Source organism: Glandiceps talaboti, chromosome 13 (assembly GCF_964340395.1).
Source record: "Glandiceps talaboti chromosome 13, keGlaTala1.1, whole genome shotgun sequence".
NCBI lineage: Eukaryota > Metazoa > Hemichordata > Enteropneusta > Spengelidae > Glandiceps > Glandiceps talaboti.
Genome location: NC_135561.1, coordinates 1325798 through 1340613, shown reverse-complemented (window position 1 = coordinate 1340613; position 14816 = coordinate 1325798). Strand labels below are relative to the sequence as shown.

The 14816-nt window shown below is 35.3% G+C and overlaps 1 protein-coding gene across 1 annotated transcript; it reads right to left on the bottom strand.

Annotated features, from left to right (window-relative positions):
- Nucleotides 1-2640: 2640 nt before the first annotated feature.
- LOC144444871 (cytochrome P450 4A5-like) lies at nucleotides 2641-14813 on the bottom strand. The gene is made up of 13 exons (XM_078134421.1): nucleotides 14808-14813; nucleotides 12673-12855; nucleotides 12182-12261; nucleotides 9635-9775; nucleotides 8555-8661; nucleotides 7962-8083; nucleotides 7108-7226; nucleotides 5716-5852; nucleotides 5411-5529; nucleotides 4673-4845; nucleotides 3795-3908; nucleotides 3325-3443; nucleotides 2641-2795 (listed from the first exon to the last, which is right to left on the bottom strand). The coding sequence occupies exons 1-13, from the start codon at nucleotides 14811-14813 to the stop codon at nucleotides 2641-2643; spliced, it is 1575 nt and encodes a 524-aa protein (XP_077990547.1).
- Between the last annotated feature and the right edge of the window lie 3 nt (nucleotides 14814-14816).

Genomic DNA, 14816 nt, shown 5'->3' with positions numbered 1-14816 from the left:
AAATATCAGTTAGGATAGCTGACATAGTGTAGTAGCATTAGTCTTTTAAGTCTACAGGTAGACTACAGTTAGGCTAACAGAAATAATGTAGTAGTGTTAGTCCTTCAAGTCTACAGGAAGACTACAGTTAGGATAGCTGAAATAGTGTAGTAGTGACAGTCCTTCAAGTCTACAGGTAGGCTACAGTTAGGATAGCTGAAATAGTGTAGTAGTGTTAGTCCTTCAAGTCTACAGGTAGGCTACAGTTAGGATAGCTGAAATAGTGTAGTAGTGTTAGTCCTTCAAGTCTACAGGAAGATTACAGTTAGGATAGCAGAAATAGTGTAGTAGTGTTAGTCCTTCAAGTCTACAGGTAGGCTACAGTTAGGATAGCTGAAATAGTGTAGTAGTGTTAGTCCTTCAAGTCTACAGGAAGACTACAGTTAGGATAGCAGAAATAGTGTAGTAGTGTTAGTCCTTCAAGTCTACAGGTAGGCTACAGTTAGGATAGCTGAAATAATGTAGTAGTGTTAGTCCTTCAAGTCTACAGGAAGACTACAGTTAGGATAGCTGAAATAATGTAGTTACTGTAACGTTAGTCCTTGAAGTCTATATGGCATAAGGTTTAAACATAGATTGAACTATTTAACAATTTCACAAGAACATAATGATACAGCTACTCCTGGACATGTAAATTATCATTGCCAAAACCCACCTGGCGGCTGACCAGTGACAAGTGTTCAATACTCACACTTATAACGTTTTAGACAATACTTCTTACACATACTTCTAAAAATTCTTAAATAAAAGAAATTTGACTCGGCATATCGCGGTATTCAAATTGTACAATATATAACTAGCTCAATTACAATAAAACATTTATGTTTAAAATATATCAAATATAATTTTACATATGATATATTATCACACACTGAATTGTATACCATAAAATACTAGAATTATTCATACACATGCAACATAGGTTTTCAATTATGTCCTTGAACAGCAAACATTGGTCAGGTATATTATCTAAATAAAAGTGGCACAAGCTCCATTTTGTACGTGTGTATAGGTGTAGTATTAATTGTTTTGAAATATACATCAAGACTGAAATTACATTACATTTAATTCTATTCTTTTCAAATGTTAAGTAAAAGTTACATTGTTGAATAGATGAATACAAGACACTAAGTCACATTACCACCCAAATATGGTTGTTTGTGCCTGTAAGGATGGGATGTCATCTGCACTGTTGTGCTTTCCCTAATCACTTGTATATACCAAAGGTTGCCACCAAGACCATACTGTAATAATCTTTCAGCTTTATTCGGCAACCTCAAAGTGTACAAGACTAGACTAGTTACATTATTACAATGTCAACTAAAGATGACACACCATGTCAAAGAACATGGTATCTGGGTTTCCACAGTAGTATCAAATAAAGATGACACACTGTGTCAAAGAACATGGTATCTGGGTTTCCACAGTAGTATCAAATAAAGATGACACACTGTGTCAAAGAACATGGTATCTGGGTTTCCACAGTACTGTTTGAGATTAATTTCATCAATTTAATCATTTTTTTATATAACACCACAAGTTGAATTAATGGCAAGTTTTGGCAATATAGTAAAAGATGAAAAGTACAAATTGTCTTGACAGTCTTTTTTTTTAATTCAAGGATGAAAATCTTCAGCTTTAGTAGAATTTATGACACGTATACAGCATTCACACAATTAGATGTGTTTAGAAGGGGCTGTATTCTACTCACTTTTTACAATATACCAGCCACTTCTTTACACACATACGTGAACACACACGTGTACATGTCCACACACATGCATGCACACACACACACACACACACACACACACACACACACACACACACACACACACACACACACATGCATGCATGCACACACACACACACACACACACACACACACACACACACACACACACACACAGAAATGAATAAACTAATTTTGTGCCCTTTTAAAGTTGCATTGGTATTTGCTGATAAATTAATAACATTACATTCTAAGTTTTGGTTTCTATGAACATCTGTATTTTGGTTCTGAAATAATATTTGTACCAATATAAACCAGCATGAAATGGAATCAATTTGACTGGTAAATTCTGAATATTTCAAATCAATATATTTACTTGCATAAATTATATGGCTATATATTTAGTACGCTATAGTCAAACTTTTGTTTTACAACTAAAGCGAAATGGCGGCAAATGTCAACTTGTCTTTTCCCTAAAATATTTGTTTAAATACCATTATATTCATGGTACCAGTACATCATGTTGCATTTGTGGTTGTTTTTGGATTCACATTGCTCTAATTTAACTTCAGTTTGGCAGATAAGCAACTTCACTTGTAGTTGTATTTTGATTCACATTGCTAACTTTAGCTTTGCTGGTATTCATTTATGGTTGAAGTTGGATTCACATTGCTATTTTAACACCAGTTTCTCTGAGGTTCAGTTGCATTTGTAGTTGTATTTGGATTCACATTGCTATTTTAACACCAGTTTCTCTGAGGTTCAGTTGCATTTGTAGTTGTATTTGGATTGACATTGCTAAAATTCTGAAGTTTTTGATGATGTTCAACTGCCTTGGTGGTCATAGTTGGATTCACATTGCTAAAAGATTAAGTTTTGCTGATATTTAGTTGCATTGGTGGTTGTGGTCGCATTGTGATTCTTAGGATTCTCTTGAACTTAAATCCTGGTACTGGCATGAACTTCAAATCTCGTAGAATCTGAGATAATATCACTCTCATAGCAATCAGGGCAAACTTATTACCTGTATGAAGGTAAAAATAAAGAGTATCATATTACTATGGGAGGGGGGAGGGGGCACAACTACAAAAGGATGGTTTCCAAGTTTATGGATGCAGTGACTTGAACTTCGTTCTTCACCAACTCTCCATAAATTCAAGAAGGATATCAAGACGCATCTATTTGCAAGAGCTTTCTAACTTTTACTACGATCTGCTATAATTGTTCCTGTTCAGCACCATAGAACATTACTGTGTATTGGATTTTGGTGCTATACAAATATTTTGATTGATTGATTGATTGATTGATTGATTGATTCATTCATTCATTGATTGATTGAAGGGTGTTCAAACTACTAACTTGAGTCCACTCAGAGTGAACAATTACCAGAGTAATATCCAGTTTGCATGGCTACTACAACAAATTGGTTGTAAATAAGTGTTTAATAGTGTAGATATAAAAAGACTAGTCAGAAGTACATCCATACCACAAAACAACTGTCAACTGTATGATACAGCAATGGACAATAGCGCCACCAAGTGGCAGATACATACCAATGCAGCTTCTTCTTCCAAGACTAAAGGGTAAGAATGTGTAGGGTTTTGGTAGATTGTCAGGGTCAGTGAACCTATCAGGGTTAAAGATCGTCGGGTCAGGCCAAACATTAGGATTCCTAGAAAGAAACAAAGCAAAGGTCAAAGGTTGACATTTGAATTGCTTAAAGCGAGACAAGTTGGAAGTGGAGCTCTTTTGTTTAGATATAATGATTTACTCATGATATCAGACACCCTGAATTGTATTGAATCAATTGTGAGTAAACTTGTGTAGCTGTACATATACTATGGTACAATAAATCCAACCAAATTGATTTTGGGGTCCACATACAACACATGGTAAGCCCGGAACATTCTAGTAATGTTTACCTACTATTGACTGCCCCTATGTATCTTACATAAGAAAAAGATGTGTTATTACACAGAAAACAATGAAATGTTAGTCTTGAACATTTCTTTATTAAGTTTACCTGTGCATGGCCCCTGCTTGCAGTAATAAGAATGTGCCAGCTGGGATGTAATATGGACCAATCATATCGTCATCCAGAGCTTCCTTAGGAATCAATGGAACTGGAGGGAATAATCTGCAGAAATTGAGGAATAATGAATGGTTTGGAAAATATTTCAACTTAGATGCACACGTTGTGGTTTAGCTAGGAATTAGGAAGCAATGGTAAGAGAATAGGAAAATCTTGTAGTAAACTTTACAGTTGTTCATATCGTGTATTGTAATTTTAGTGAGAAACTCTGGTAAGAGAGAGAGTGGGGAAAACTTGTAAATTTCAGAATTTTCCAATTCGTGTATTAAGATTATCTCTCCCATAATAACTTCCTACCCTTACAGAAATATCCTATAGGCGGCCTATTGACATGCCTATAGGCCGGCCTATAGACATGTCTATAGGCTGGCCTATAGGATCCTATAGAGAATTGGGACGTTTTGCCTACAGGTTCCTATAGGCCAGCCTACAGGTTCCTATAGGCCAGCCTACAGGTTTCTATAGGCCAGCCTACAGGTTTCTATAGACCAGCCTATAGACATCTACAGGTCAGCCTATAGGTTTGTATAGGTCAGCCTATAGGTTTCTATAGACCAACATATATATATCTATAGGTCAGCCTATAGGTTTCTATAGACCAACATATATATATCTATAGGTCAGCCTATAGACATCTACAGGTCAGCCTATAGGTTTGTATAGGTCAGCCTATAGGTTTCTATAGACCAACATATATATATCTATAGGTCAGCCTATAGACGTCTATAGGCCAGCCTATAGGTTTGTATAGGTCAGCCTATAGACATCTTTAACTATCACTGTATTGAGATATCCCCCATTGTACTTACCTAAGGGATTCATTGACAACCGCTTTCAAGTACTGTAGTTTCTCTAGATGTTCCCAGGTGATATTTTCATCTCCATTGGGTAAAACTGTCAAAATTTCTTGTCTGACTTTTTCCTGGATTTCAGGATGTTGGGATAAACAGTGCAGTGTCCAGGTTACGCCAGTACTTGTTGTCTGTGATACAAAACAGAATTCATATACTTGGTAATGCAAATAGGGAATGTAAACACATAGAAGTAAAGCATTCACATTACAACCTGTATTCTACCAGGTACCCAATTTATACAGATGGGTTGACTGGGGTACAATTGTGGTTCAAATATTGCCCAACGACTTTAGCCATTCAGAAACAAATGGCAGTGATGAGGACTTTAGCCATTTAGAAACAAATGGCAGTGATGAGATTTAAACCTACAATCTGTAGATTTAAAGGGGAGTGCAACTACAGGAAATAATGGTATTTTCATAAACTATGGATTCTGAAGAGTTCATTATTTCACATCACATAAATTTTGTGCAATTACCAAGAAACACTAAATTAAAACTCTACTGTTCTCAAACCATTAGCAGACATGCATATTTATTAGATGCACACTGAATATTCATGACTCCTTTATTTATAAAGTCATGAATATTCAGTGTGCATCTAATAATTATGTCCCATGAGGCAATCCCCTTTAAAGTGAAGAAAACCCTGACACTTTATATGACAATAGTGATAAGCTAAGTGTACACTCACCTCTTGACCAGCAAACATGAATGTGATGACCTGATCTTGTAATTCCTGGTCACTTAACCCTTGACCTGTGACCTCATCTTTGGCCATCATCAGCAGATATAACAAATCACGGGGTTGCTCTGAAATTTGACAAATCTCTTTTTAAGTTTTAGATGTTCACAACTGAAGAGATTGTTGAAATTCTCGTAAAACCTGTTGTAAGGAAATATGACAAATTTACAAAAATGCACACAGACAAGTGCTATTTCTATTTTGTGAAAATTTGTTTCTGATGATCTGTTCTCTTTTATACTATTTTAACTTACCTATTTCATCTTCCATGTCTTGCCTCCGTTTAGCAATCACATCCAGTACAGTCTGTTTAACCAACAGCACAGCTTCCTTCAGAATACGATTTTCTTCAGTTGGAACATAACGATAAAATGGTATCAAGTTCTTCAAGCTTAAAGATTAAAAGTGTTTGATGTAACCTTAGTAACGACACAGGCCAATCCTCTCCACTACCACCTCATCCCCTCCACTACCACCCCACCCCTCCACTACCACCCCACCACCTCCACTACCACCCCACCACCTCCACTACCATCCCACCCCTCCACTACCACCCCACCCCCTCCACTACCATCCCACCCCCTCCACTACCATCCCACCCCCTCCACTACCACCCCACCCCCTCCACTACCACCCCACCCCCTCCACTACCATCCCACCCCCTCCACTACCATCCCACCCCCTCCACTACCACCCCACCCCCTCCACTACCACCCCACCCCCTCCACTACCACCCCACCCCCTCCGCTACCACCCCACCCCCTCCACTACCACCCCACCCCCTCCACTACCATCCCACCCCTCCACTACCACCCCACCCCCTCCACTACCACCCCAGGTAGAGAAACAACAAGTGAGTCTTGGAACTGATATACAGAGTACTAATTTCATGGGGCTGTTTTGTTTCTTATATATTGATGTACAAATTAAAATTGTTAATTATTCATTTTTCTATTTACAAGTAAACATTCAAGTATCATAAACAATGTCCAGTCATTCACAAAGTCTAACACCTTTAAGTTTATTGTTGAATATTACCCACCATCACCCCCCCCCACCCCCACCCCCACCCCCATCCCCAACCCCAATTCCACAGCTGACATGCCATCCACAATGTACACCTGAATAATCTAAAGACTTGCTTTAATAATAGACAATGGAATGGAAGGCCCCTTCATTGTCTATGCTTTAATATCAGACACACAAAATTACTCATAATTATTTGTTTTTTGTGAGTACCTGTTGCAAGTATATCATGTGTCTGTTTAACTGTCACCTTTATTTGAAAAGGAACAAGTCATCTAAATTTAGTAATATTTGACAGATTGTGAAATGAATATCTACTTCACAGTAAATATACAGGAAAATAATACTTTATCTATTTGGGGATCGAGAAAAACATGATATTTCAAAAACTCTCAGATATAATACGGACTTGATGTCAAAATCTCCAATCCATGTATATGGTTGGAAAGACTGTTTTGTTGAACATACATAGAAGCTAACCTGTCAAACTGCATTGTTATTTTCAGTAAAATATGATTTTGCCTTTTTGGTACGAAATGACGAAAATGACATTCAGAGTGTGAAAAGAATGTAAAAAATATCATGAATGGTTGGAAATATTTGACTGGTATTGACGATACCTTGAGCCTGTGAGGGCGCCCTGTAGTATAGCACTGAATGTTTTTGTTAATTTCTTCTCTGGCTTCCAGATGGCATCAAATTGATAACCAAATGCACACTCTCCAGTTATATCTAATGTCTAGAAAAAAGAAACAAAAAAACAACAATCAATAAAAAAGAGTTAATATTTCACTGTAATATAATATATTCAAAGTGACTATGCACAGATTACCAGTAATTGGGACTTTCAATAACTTTGGGACTAAAGGGTGAAATAAGAAAAGTAGGAACCAGCTTGAGAGAAAAAGTGAAGCAAAAAACCAATCACTGTTAAAGTATGTTAAATCTAATGACAGTAGGCATAGTTTATACATGAATTACCTGACTATGAGGGCAGTAGACATGTATCAGTACAAGGACTGTTATGCAGGAACTCAGCCTGAAATATTTGCTACATAACAGCCCACTACTAGTGCCCAACTAAAGCCAGGCGATGTGTTTTATATTATTTTTACAGTATATTAATGGTGGTATTTATACCCACTATTACAGTATTGAGTGGTACCACTGGAAGGATCATCACTATTCTATCAAAAAGTCTACTATGAAAGTGAGACCAGTAAATAATGACTAATAAATATTTAATAATCTAAGATATGTCACCACAAATACACATGTAGTAGAAAGTTTCAAAACTCAAACAAAGACAGCGTTTTAATCTTTGAAATTTAAAGGGAAAAGTCATGACATAGCTTAACAACACCAGCACTAGATGAAACTGCCACATTTTTTTTCATCAAATAACCTAAGATGTATTCACTAAAAGTTGATCAATTACTTCTAAAAAGACATAATTGCTATTATAGTCACTTACACATCTTCCAAGGTCCTGTTGAATTACTTGTTGCATATAATCACCATCTACCACGTCAGCAAGCGTCTCATGCCAGTAATGTCTGAGTTCACTTGCATACTTCTGAAATGATTGGAGCATACCTAAAAGGAAACACATCATGAATATTAATACTTATATTAATAGTAATAACAAGATAAATAGTGGAGCACATATTGTTCATGGTTCCAAGAATTAATAGGACAGTAATTTGGAATGGTAAATTAGAAATGAATTCAATGCTTCAATCTGTCCTGACATTTCACATATTCTGAGTAATGGGGTCAATCTATTGAAGACTAACCATTCACAGTGTAGTCAAAAATGTCATGTGCAATTTTCAAGTTTGTGTTTTTATGCCCATTCTACATATAACCAGAGTCCACCAACCCCAAAGCCAAGTCAACATCATAGAGAATATTATGTAAAATGGATTTCCACTCAAAGACAGAATAACAACTTAAACCAGAAAAATTGTGTACTAAATTTCATATGAATATTTTTATATCAATTTTTGTTGGTGGAAGTTCATAGCTAAATGAATGTTACATATCTCCATTGTGGGGTGCATATACCTTTAATACTTGTATGGTTAAATGCTGGGTTGAGTAGTTTACGGTGCATGGCATGTACTGGACCAGTAGATGATAACAATCCATTCCCCATCAACTCTCCTAAAGTCCTTGTCACAAAATATCAAGTCAATGTTGTTATAAAATACAGAGGAATATGTAATAATTGTATCAATGTTTACTTGTTTATTGACATGAGAAAATAAAACACAAATTGTGCCAAGTCACTTGTAGAATAACAACCAAATATAGATATTGACAAAACTAAAATTTTAAGATAGTTAAAAAACCCAAGTAGATACAGCTTTTTAACTATTTATCCAATAATTTGGTTTGTTGTAAAATACAAGAAAACTACTGGAAACTGCTCTATCTCTTAAAGGGGGATGAAAGTCCATGAAATAGAAAGTCTGGAGAGTCATTTCATTAATTGTTACATCACCTAAAATTACTTGCAGTTTCAGAGAAACATTAAGTTGTTCTTGTGTCTTTATAAGGTATCTTTACTATGGGCTGTTACATCATGGGAGTCAGCAGAAATAAGATAGTCATGGCTGCATGTTGAATATTTATGAGATATGTGTTATAATCAGTCAATCAATCAATCAATCAACCAACCAACCAACCAACCAACCAACCAATCAGCCAATCATCCAATCAGTCAAGCAATCAATCAATCAACCACTCAATCAATCAATCAATCAATCAATCAATTAATCAACCAATCAAATGTCTATGAGATGACATTTACATATTGCCACATTTTTTTCCTCCAAGAACAATATGATTGCCATAAGGGGTCTTGTCACTATGAATTGAAAACAAGTTGTAACAAAATCCAATTGCTTTGAGTATTTTCTAACTGAATGATGAAAATGATTGGCAAATAATACGATACATGAACAAACTTAATCAAAAACTAAAATAGAGAAAATATTAAGTGATCATATTAAACATTACTCATATCTCAATCAGTGCTGAAAAATGAATCAATTTTGTGCATTGTCATGATGTAAAATGGCCAGGGTATAAATTCCATATTTTCTGTTCTGACATGTATAACTTGGCTTGTGTATATCTTACTTTCTGATCCGTGCTGATCTGTCATAGTTTCTACTATTGGTTACCAGGACATGTTTCATTTCATCCGGTCCAGTCAATGATATCACTGAATTACCCAAGAAAAAGAAGTAGCGATGAATGGGACCAAGCTGTTTGTTTAATCTGTATCAAAAAAAACCATACCGGGTATATTAAAATATTGACATCTGAGTGAATCTGATGAAAGCTATGGAGTTGATAAAAACTAGATACCATGGTAACTTTATCTCTACTGAAAATATAATTCAGTTATTGACAATAGTAAAAAAACACACCATCTAAATGATTTAATCTGAGCCTTATAGATAAGCAGGGCAGAAGAATTAACAGACTGTCAACCTACTTTGAGTTGATTTGGTACAGACAAAATAATTCAACATTTTCAGGTGTAATATTTTTGTATTATACAGCGATGGGAATGACAGGAACATTGCACACATAACAAAAACATTGGAAACTTACTTGACAGCCCATTCCATAGTTTCTGAATTATGTACTTACTTGATAGCCCATTCCATAGTTTCTGAATTATGTACTTACTTGATAGCCCATTCCATAGTTTCTGAATTATGTACTTACTTGATAGCCCATTCCATAGTTTCTGAATTATGTACTTACTTGACAGCCCATTCCATAGTTTCTGAATTATGTACTTACTTGATAGCCCATTCCATAGTTTCTGAATTACGTACTTACTTGATAGCCCATTCCATAGTTTCTGAATTATGTACTTACATGATAGCCCATTCCATAGTTTCTGAATTACATACTTACTTGATAGCCCATTCCATAGTTTCTGAATTATGTACTTACATGATAGCCCATTCCATAGTTTCTGAATTACGTACTTACTTGATAGCCCATTCCATAGTTTCTGAATTATGTACTTACATGATAGCCCATTCCATAGTTTCTGAATTACATACTTACTTGATAGCCCATTCCATAGTTTCTGAATTATGTACTTACATGATAGCCCATTCCATAGTTTCTGAATTACGTACTTACTTGATAGCCCATTCCATAGTTTCTGAATTATGTACTTACATGATAGCCCATTCCATAGTTTCTGAATTACATACTTACTTGATAGCCCATTCCATAGTTTCTGAATTATGTACTTACATGATAGCCCATTCCATAGTTTCTGAATTATGTACTTACTTGATAGCCCATTCCATAGTTTCTGAATTACATACTTACTTGATAGCCCATTCCATAGTTTCTGAATTATGTACTTACTTGATAGCCCATTCCATAGTTTCTGAATTACGTACTTACTTGATAGCCCATTCCATAGTTTCTGAATTATGTACTTACATGATAGCCCATTCCATAGTTTCTGAATTACATACTTACTTGATAGCCCATTCCATAGTTTCTGAATTATGTACTTACTTGATAGCCCATTCCATAGTTTCTGAATTACGTACTTACTTGATAGCCCATTCCATAGTTTCTGAATTATGTACTTACTTGATAGCCCATTCCATAGTTTCTGAATTACGTACTTACTTGATAGCCCATTCCATAGTTTCTGAATTACGTACTTACTTGATAGCCCATTCCATAGTTTCTGAATTATGTACTTACTTGAAAGCCCATTCCATAGTTTCTGAATTACGTACTTACTTGATAGCCCATTCCATAGTTTCTGAATTATGTACTTACTTGAAAGCCCATTCCATAGTTTCTGAATTACGTACTTACTTGATAGCCCATTCCATAGTTTCTGAATTATGTACTTACTTGATAGCCCATTCCATAGTTTCTGAATTACGTACTTACTTGATAGCCCATTCCATAGTTTCTGAATTATGTACTTACTTGATAGCCCATTCCATAGTTTCTGAATTACGTACTTACTTGATAGCCCATTCCATAGTTTCTGAATTATGTACTTACTTGATAGCCCATTCCATAGTTTCTGAATTACGTACTTACTTGACAGCCCATTCCATAGTTTCTGAATTATGTACTTACTTGATAGCCCATTCCATAGTTTCTGAATTACATACTTACTTGATAGCCCATTCCATAGTTTCTGAATTATGTACTTACTTGATAGCCCATTCCATAGTTTCTGAATTATGTACTTACTTGATAGCCCATTCCATAGTTTCTGAATTACGTACTTACTTGACAGCCCATTCCATAGTTTCTGAATTATGTACTTACTTGATAGCCCATTCCATAGTTTCTGAATTATGTACTTACTTGACAGCCCATTCCATAGTTTCTGAATTACGTACTTACTTGATAGCCCATTCCATAGTTTCTGAATTACATACTTACTTGATAGCCCATTCCATAGTTTCTGAATTATGTACTTACTTGATAGCCCATTCCATAGTTTCTGAATTACATACTTACTTGATAGCCCATTCCATAGTTTCTGAATTACATACTTACTTGATAGCCCATTCCATAGTTTCTGAATTATGTACTTACTTGATAGCCCATTCCATAGTTTCTGAATTACATACTTACTTGATAGCCCATTCCATAGTTTCTGAATTACATACTTACTTGATAGCCCATTCCATAGTATCTGAATTACGTAGTTCCAAAACATCGCCAAGGAGTGGATTATAGGGAGTGGATGGAATCTAACAGTTTAAAATAGAACCAGATTGTACATATCGAGATGTGGAGACAGATTGTACATATCGAGATTGAGATGTGGAGTTTTTCGATAGAGAACTAAAAACCACAAATCCTTTCATCTATGAACTACTTGGAACAGTGTAACGTAATTGACACATCAGTATAGTAAGTGCTATACAACTATATAGCAGATACAACCTTACTACACTGGAGTGACATACATGTAATTATGAAGTCAGTTAAGATCCTGAAGATGACCTTACACCATGTAATTAAAACTTATACAACAATATCAAACAAAACCCTGTCATTCAAAAAGTTAGGAATGGAACAGATTATAATAAGGACTTTAGTTACAGCATCCTTTGATTGTTTTTCACATAAAAATAGATTTGTCATAGCGGTGTTTTTACCTTTGCCAGAGGTGAGATGAGGGGCCATAGTAACCACTTGTATAAAGTGTATATAGTAACGGCAGTAATCAGTGTTGGTCCATAGAAGTATATTATATTACTCCATGTCAAAGACTGGTAGACATCCATAGAAACTGCCATCACATTGGATCTCATCGCTGTCAACACTGTTGCCATGGTGATCTTTTAATATCTATCTCTTTGTAGACCTAGAAGGCCAAAAGGCAGTAAACAAATTAAATGGTCATTGAAATCAGTGTCTGGATTAGTAGTTTTTTTTACTCTGACTCTGTGTGTGTGTGTGTGTCTGTGTGTGTGTGTGTGTGTGTGTGTGTGTGAGTGTGAGTGTGTATGTGTATGTGTGTGTGTGTGTGTCTGTGTGTGTGTGTGAGTGTGTGTGTGTGTGAGTGTGTGAGTGTATGTGTGTGTGTGTCTGTGTGTGTGTGTGTGTGTCTGTGTGTGTGTGAGTGTGTGAGTGTATGTGTGTGTGTGAGTGTGTGAGTGTATGTATGTGTATGTGTGTGTGTGTGTTTGTGTGTGTGTATGTGTGTGTGTGAGTGTCTGTGTGTGTGTGTATGTGTGTGTGTGAGTGTGTATGTGTGTGTGTATGTGTGTGTATGTGTGTGTGTCTCTGTGTGTGTGTGTGAGTGTGTGTGTGTGTGTATGTGTATGTGTGTGTGTATGTGTGAGTGTATGTGTGTGTGTGTGAGTGTGTGAGTGTATGTGTGTGTATGTGTGTGTGAGTGTCTGTGTGTGTGTATGTGTGTGTGTGAGTGTGTATGTGTGTGTGTGTATGTGTGTGTGTCTCTCTCTGTGTGTGTGTGTGAGTGTGTGTGTGTGTATGTGTATGTGTGTGTGTGTATGTGTATGTGTATGTGTGTATGTATGTGTGTGTGTGTATGTGTGTGTGTACGGTGTGTGTGTGTGTGTATGTGTGTGTACGGTGTGTGTGTGTGTGTGTGTGTGTGTGTGTGTGTGTGTGTGTGTGTGTGAATGTAATGCAATGTATGGATTGACATGTGTGGTGTGTGTATATGAGTGCATATCATATATATATATATATATATATATATATATATATATATATATATATATATATATATATATATATATATATATATATATATATATATATATATACATATATATATATATATATATATATATATATATATATATATATATATATATTATATTATATTATATTATATTATATATACATACATAGGGGGATAGGTAAGTGACAGCATATTAAAAGCATATGAATGAATGTTAAACTGTGGTTATGTGATGATAATATACAATATACATGTTTATTACTTGTTTATCACATCTGTGCACCAAACACCTTTAAAGATTTCATGAATTTGTTATTTAGTTTCTATTAATACTCAGTCTCAGGTTTATGTAAAGAGTTATAATCTGTCTATACCCAGCCTAAGTAATATCGACAAACAGAATAAATTTAACTCAATGCGTATATGTTACAGTATAATTGCACTTTTGACTCTACCCTTTGTACTATACTGTTCAAAGATTTAAAAACAGTCATGGCTAGGAACTTTACATTTTCTCTCCTTTTTAAACATAGATAAATTTCTATTCAGCCCTGTCTATCAAGTGTAGTCTACAACTCTTTGTTGGTTCTTATATCCTGCAGTCATTTCTAATCTATAGTATGGATGAAAATGTGATAAACTAAATGCTTACTCACGCTTTGACACACCAGATTCCCAGAGTTTGTACTAAAGTATTTGGTTGGTATCGGTTTAACCTTTGAACTAATGGTACATGGTACACATTATGACCAAACTGTAATAATTATTACAGTGTTATTTTTCTTTCTAGGCTTTTTTATTGCTCTGGGATTGTGCTAAAAATCACTATTTATAATATTTTTGAGTGCGATACTCAGATAGATAAAAAGCTGAGAGAAATATAGCCCTATCTATTATATGACCCTATTGGTATTGTTATCATGACCTTATTTGACACACTCTCCCAGTCATCAGAAGTATTACGTGCTATATTCACCCTATTTATTGAAGAAATAAAAATCAACCAAATTCACAGAAATAGTGATGTTTCCCAATTATTTCATGAAAATAATATAAAATATTATCTCCCCCCTATACCTCCATAAT

Coding starts and splice junctions, on each gene's coding strand:
- LOC144444871 (XM_078134421.1), bottom strand. Junction 5,530..5,715: donor AGACATGGAAGATGAAATAG/GTAAGTTAAAAT, acceptor GTCAAATTTCAG/AGCAACCCCGTGATTTGTTA. Junction 3,909..4,672: donor GTTGTCAATGAATCCCTTAG/GTAAGTACAATG, acceptor CAATTTCTGCAG/ATTATTCCCTCCAGTTCCAT.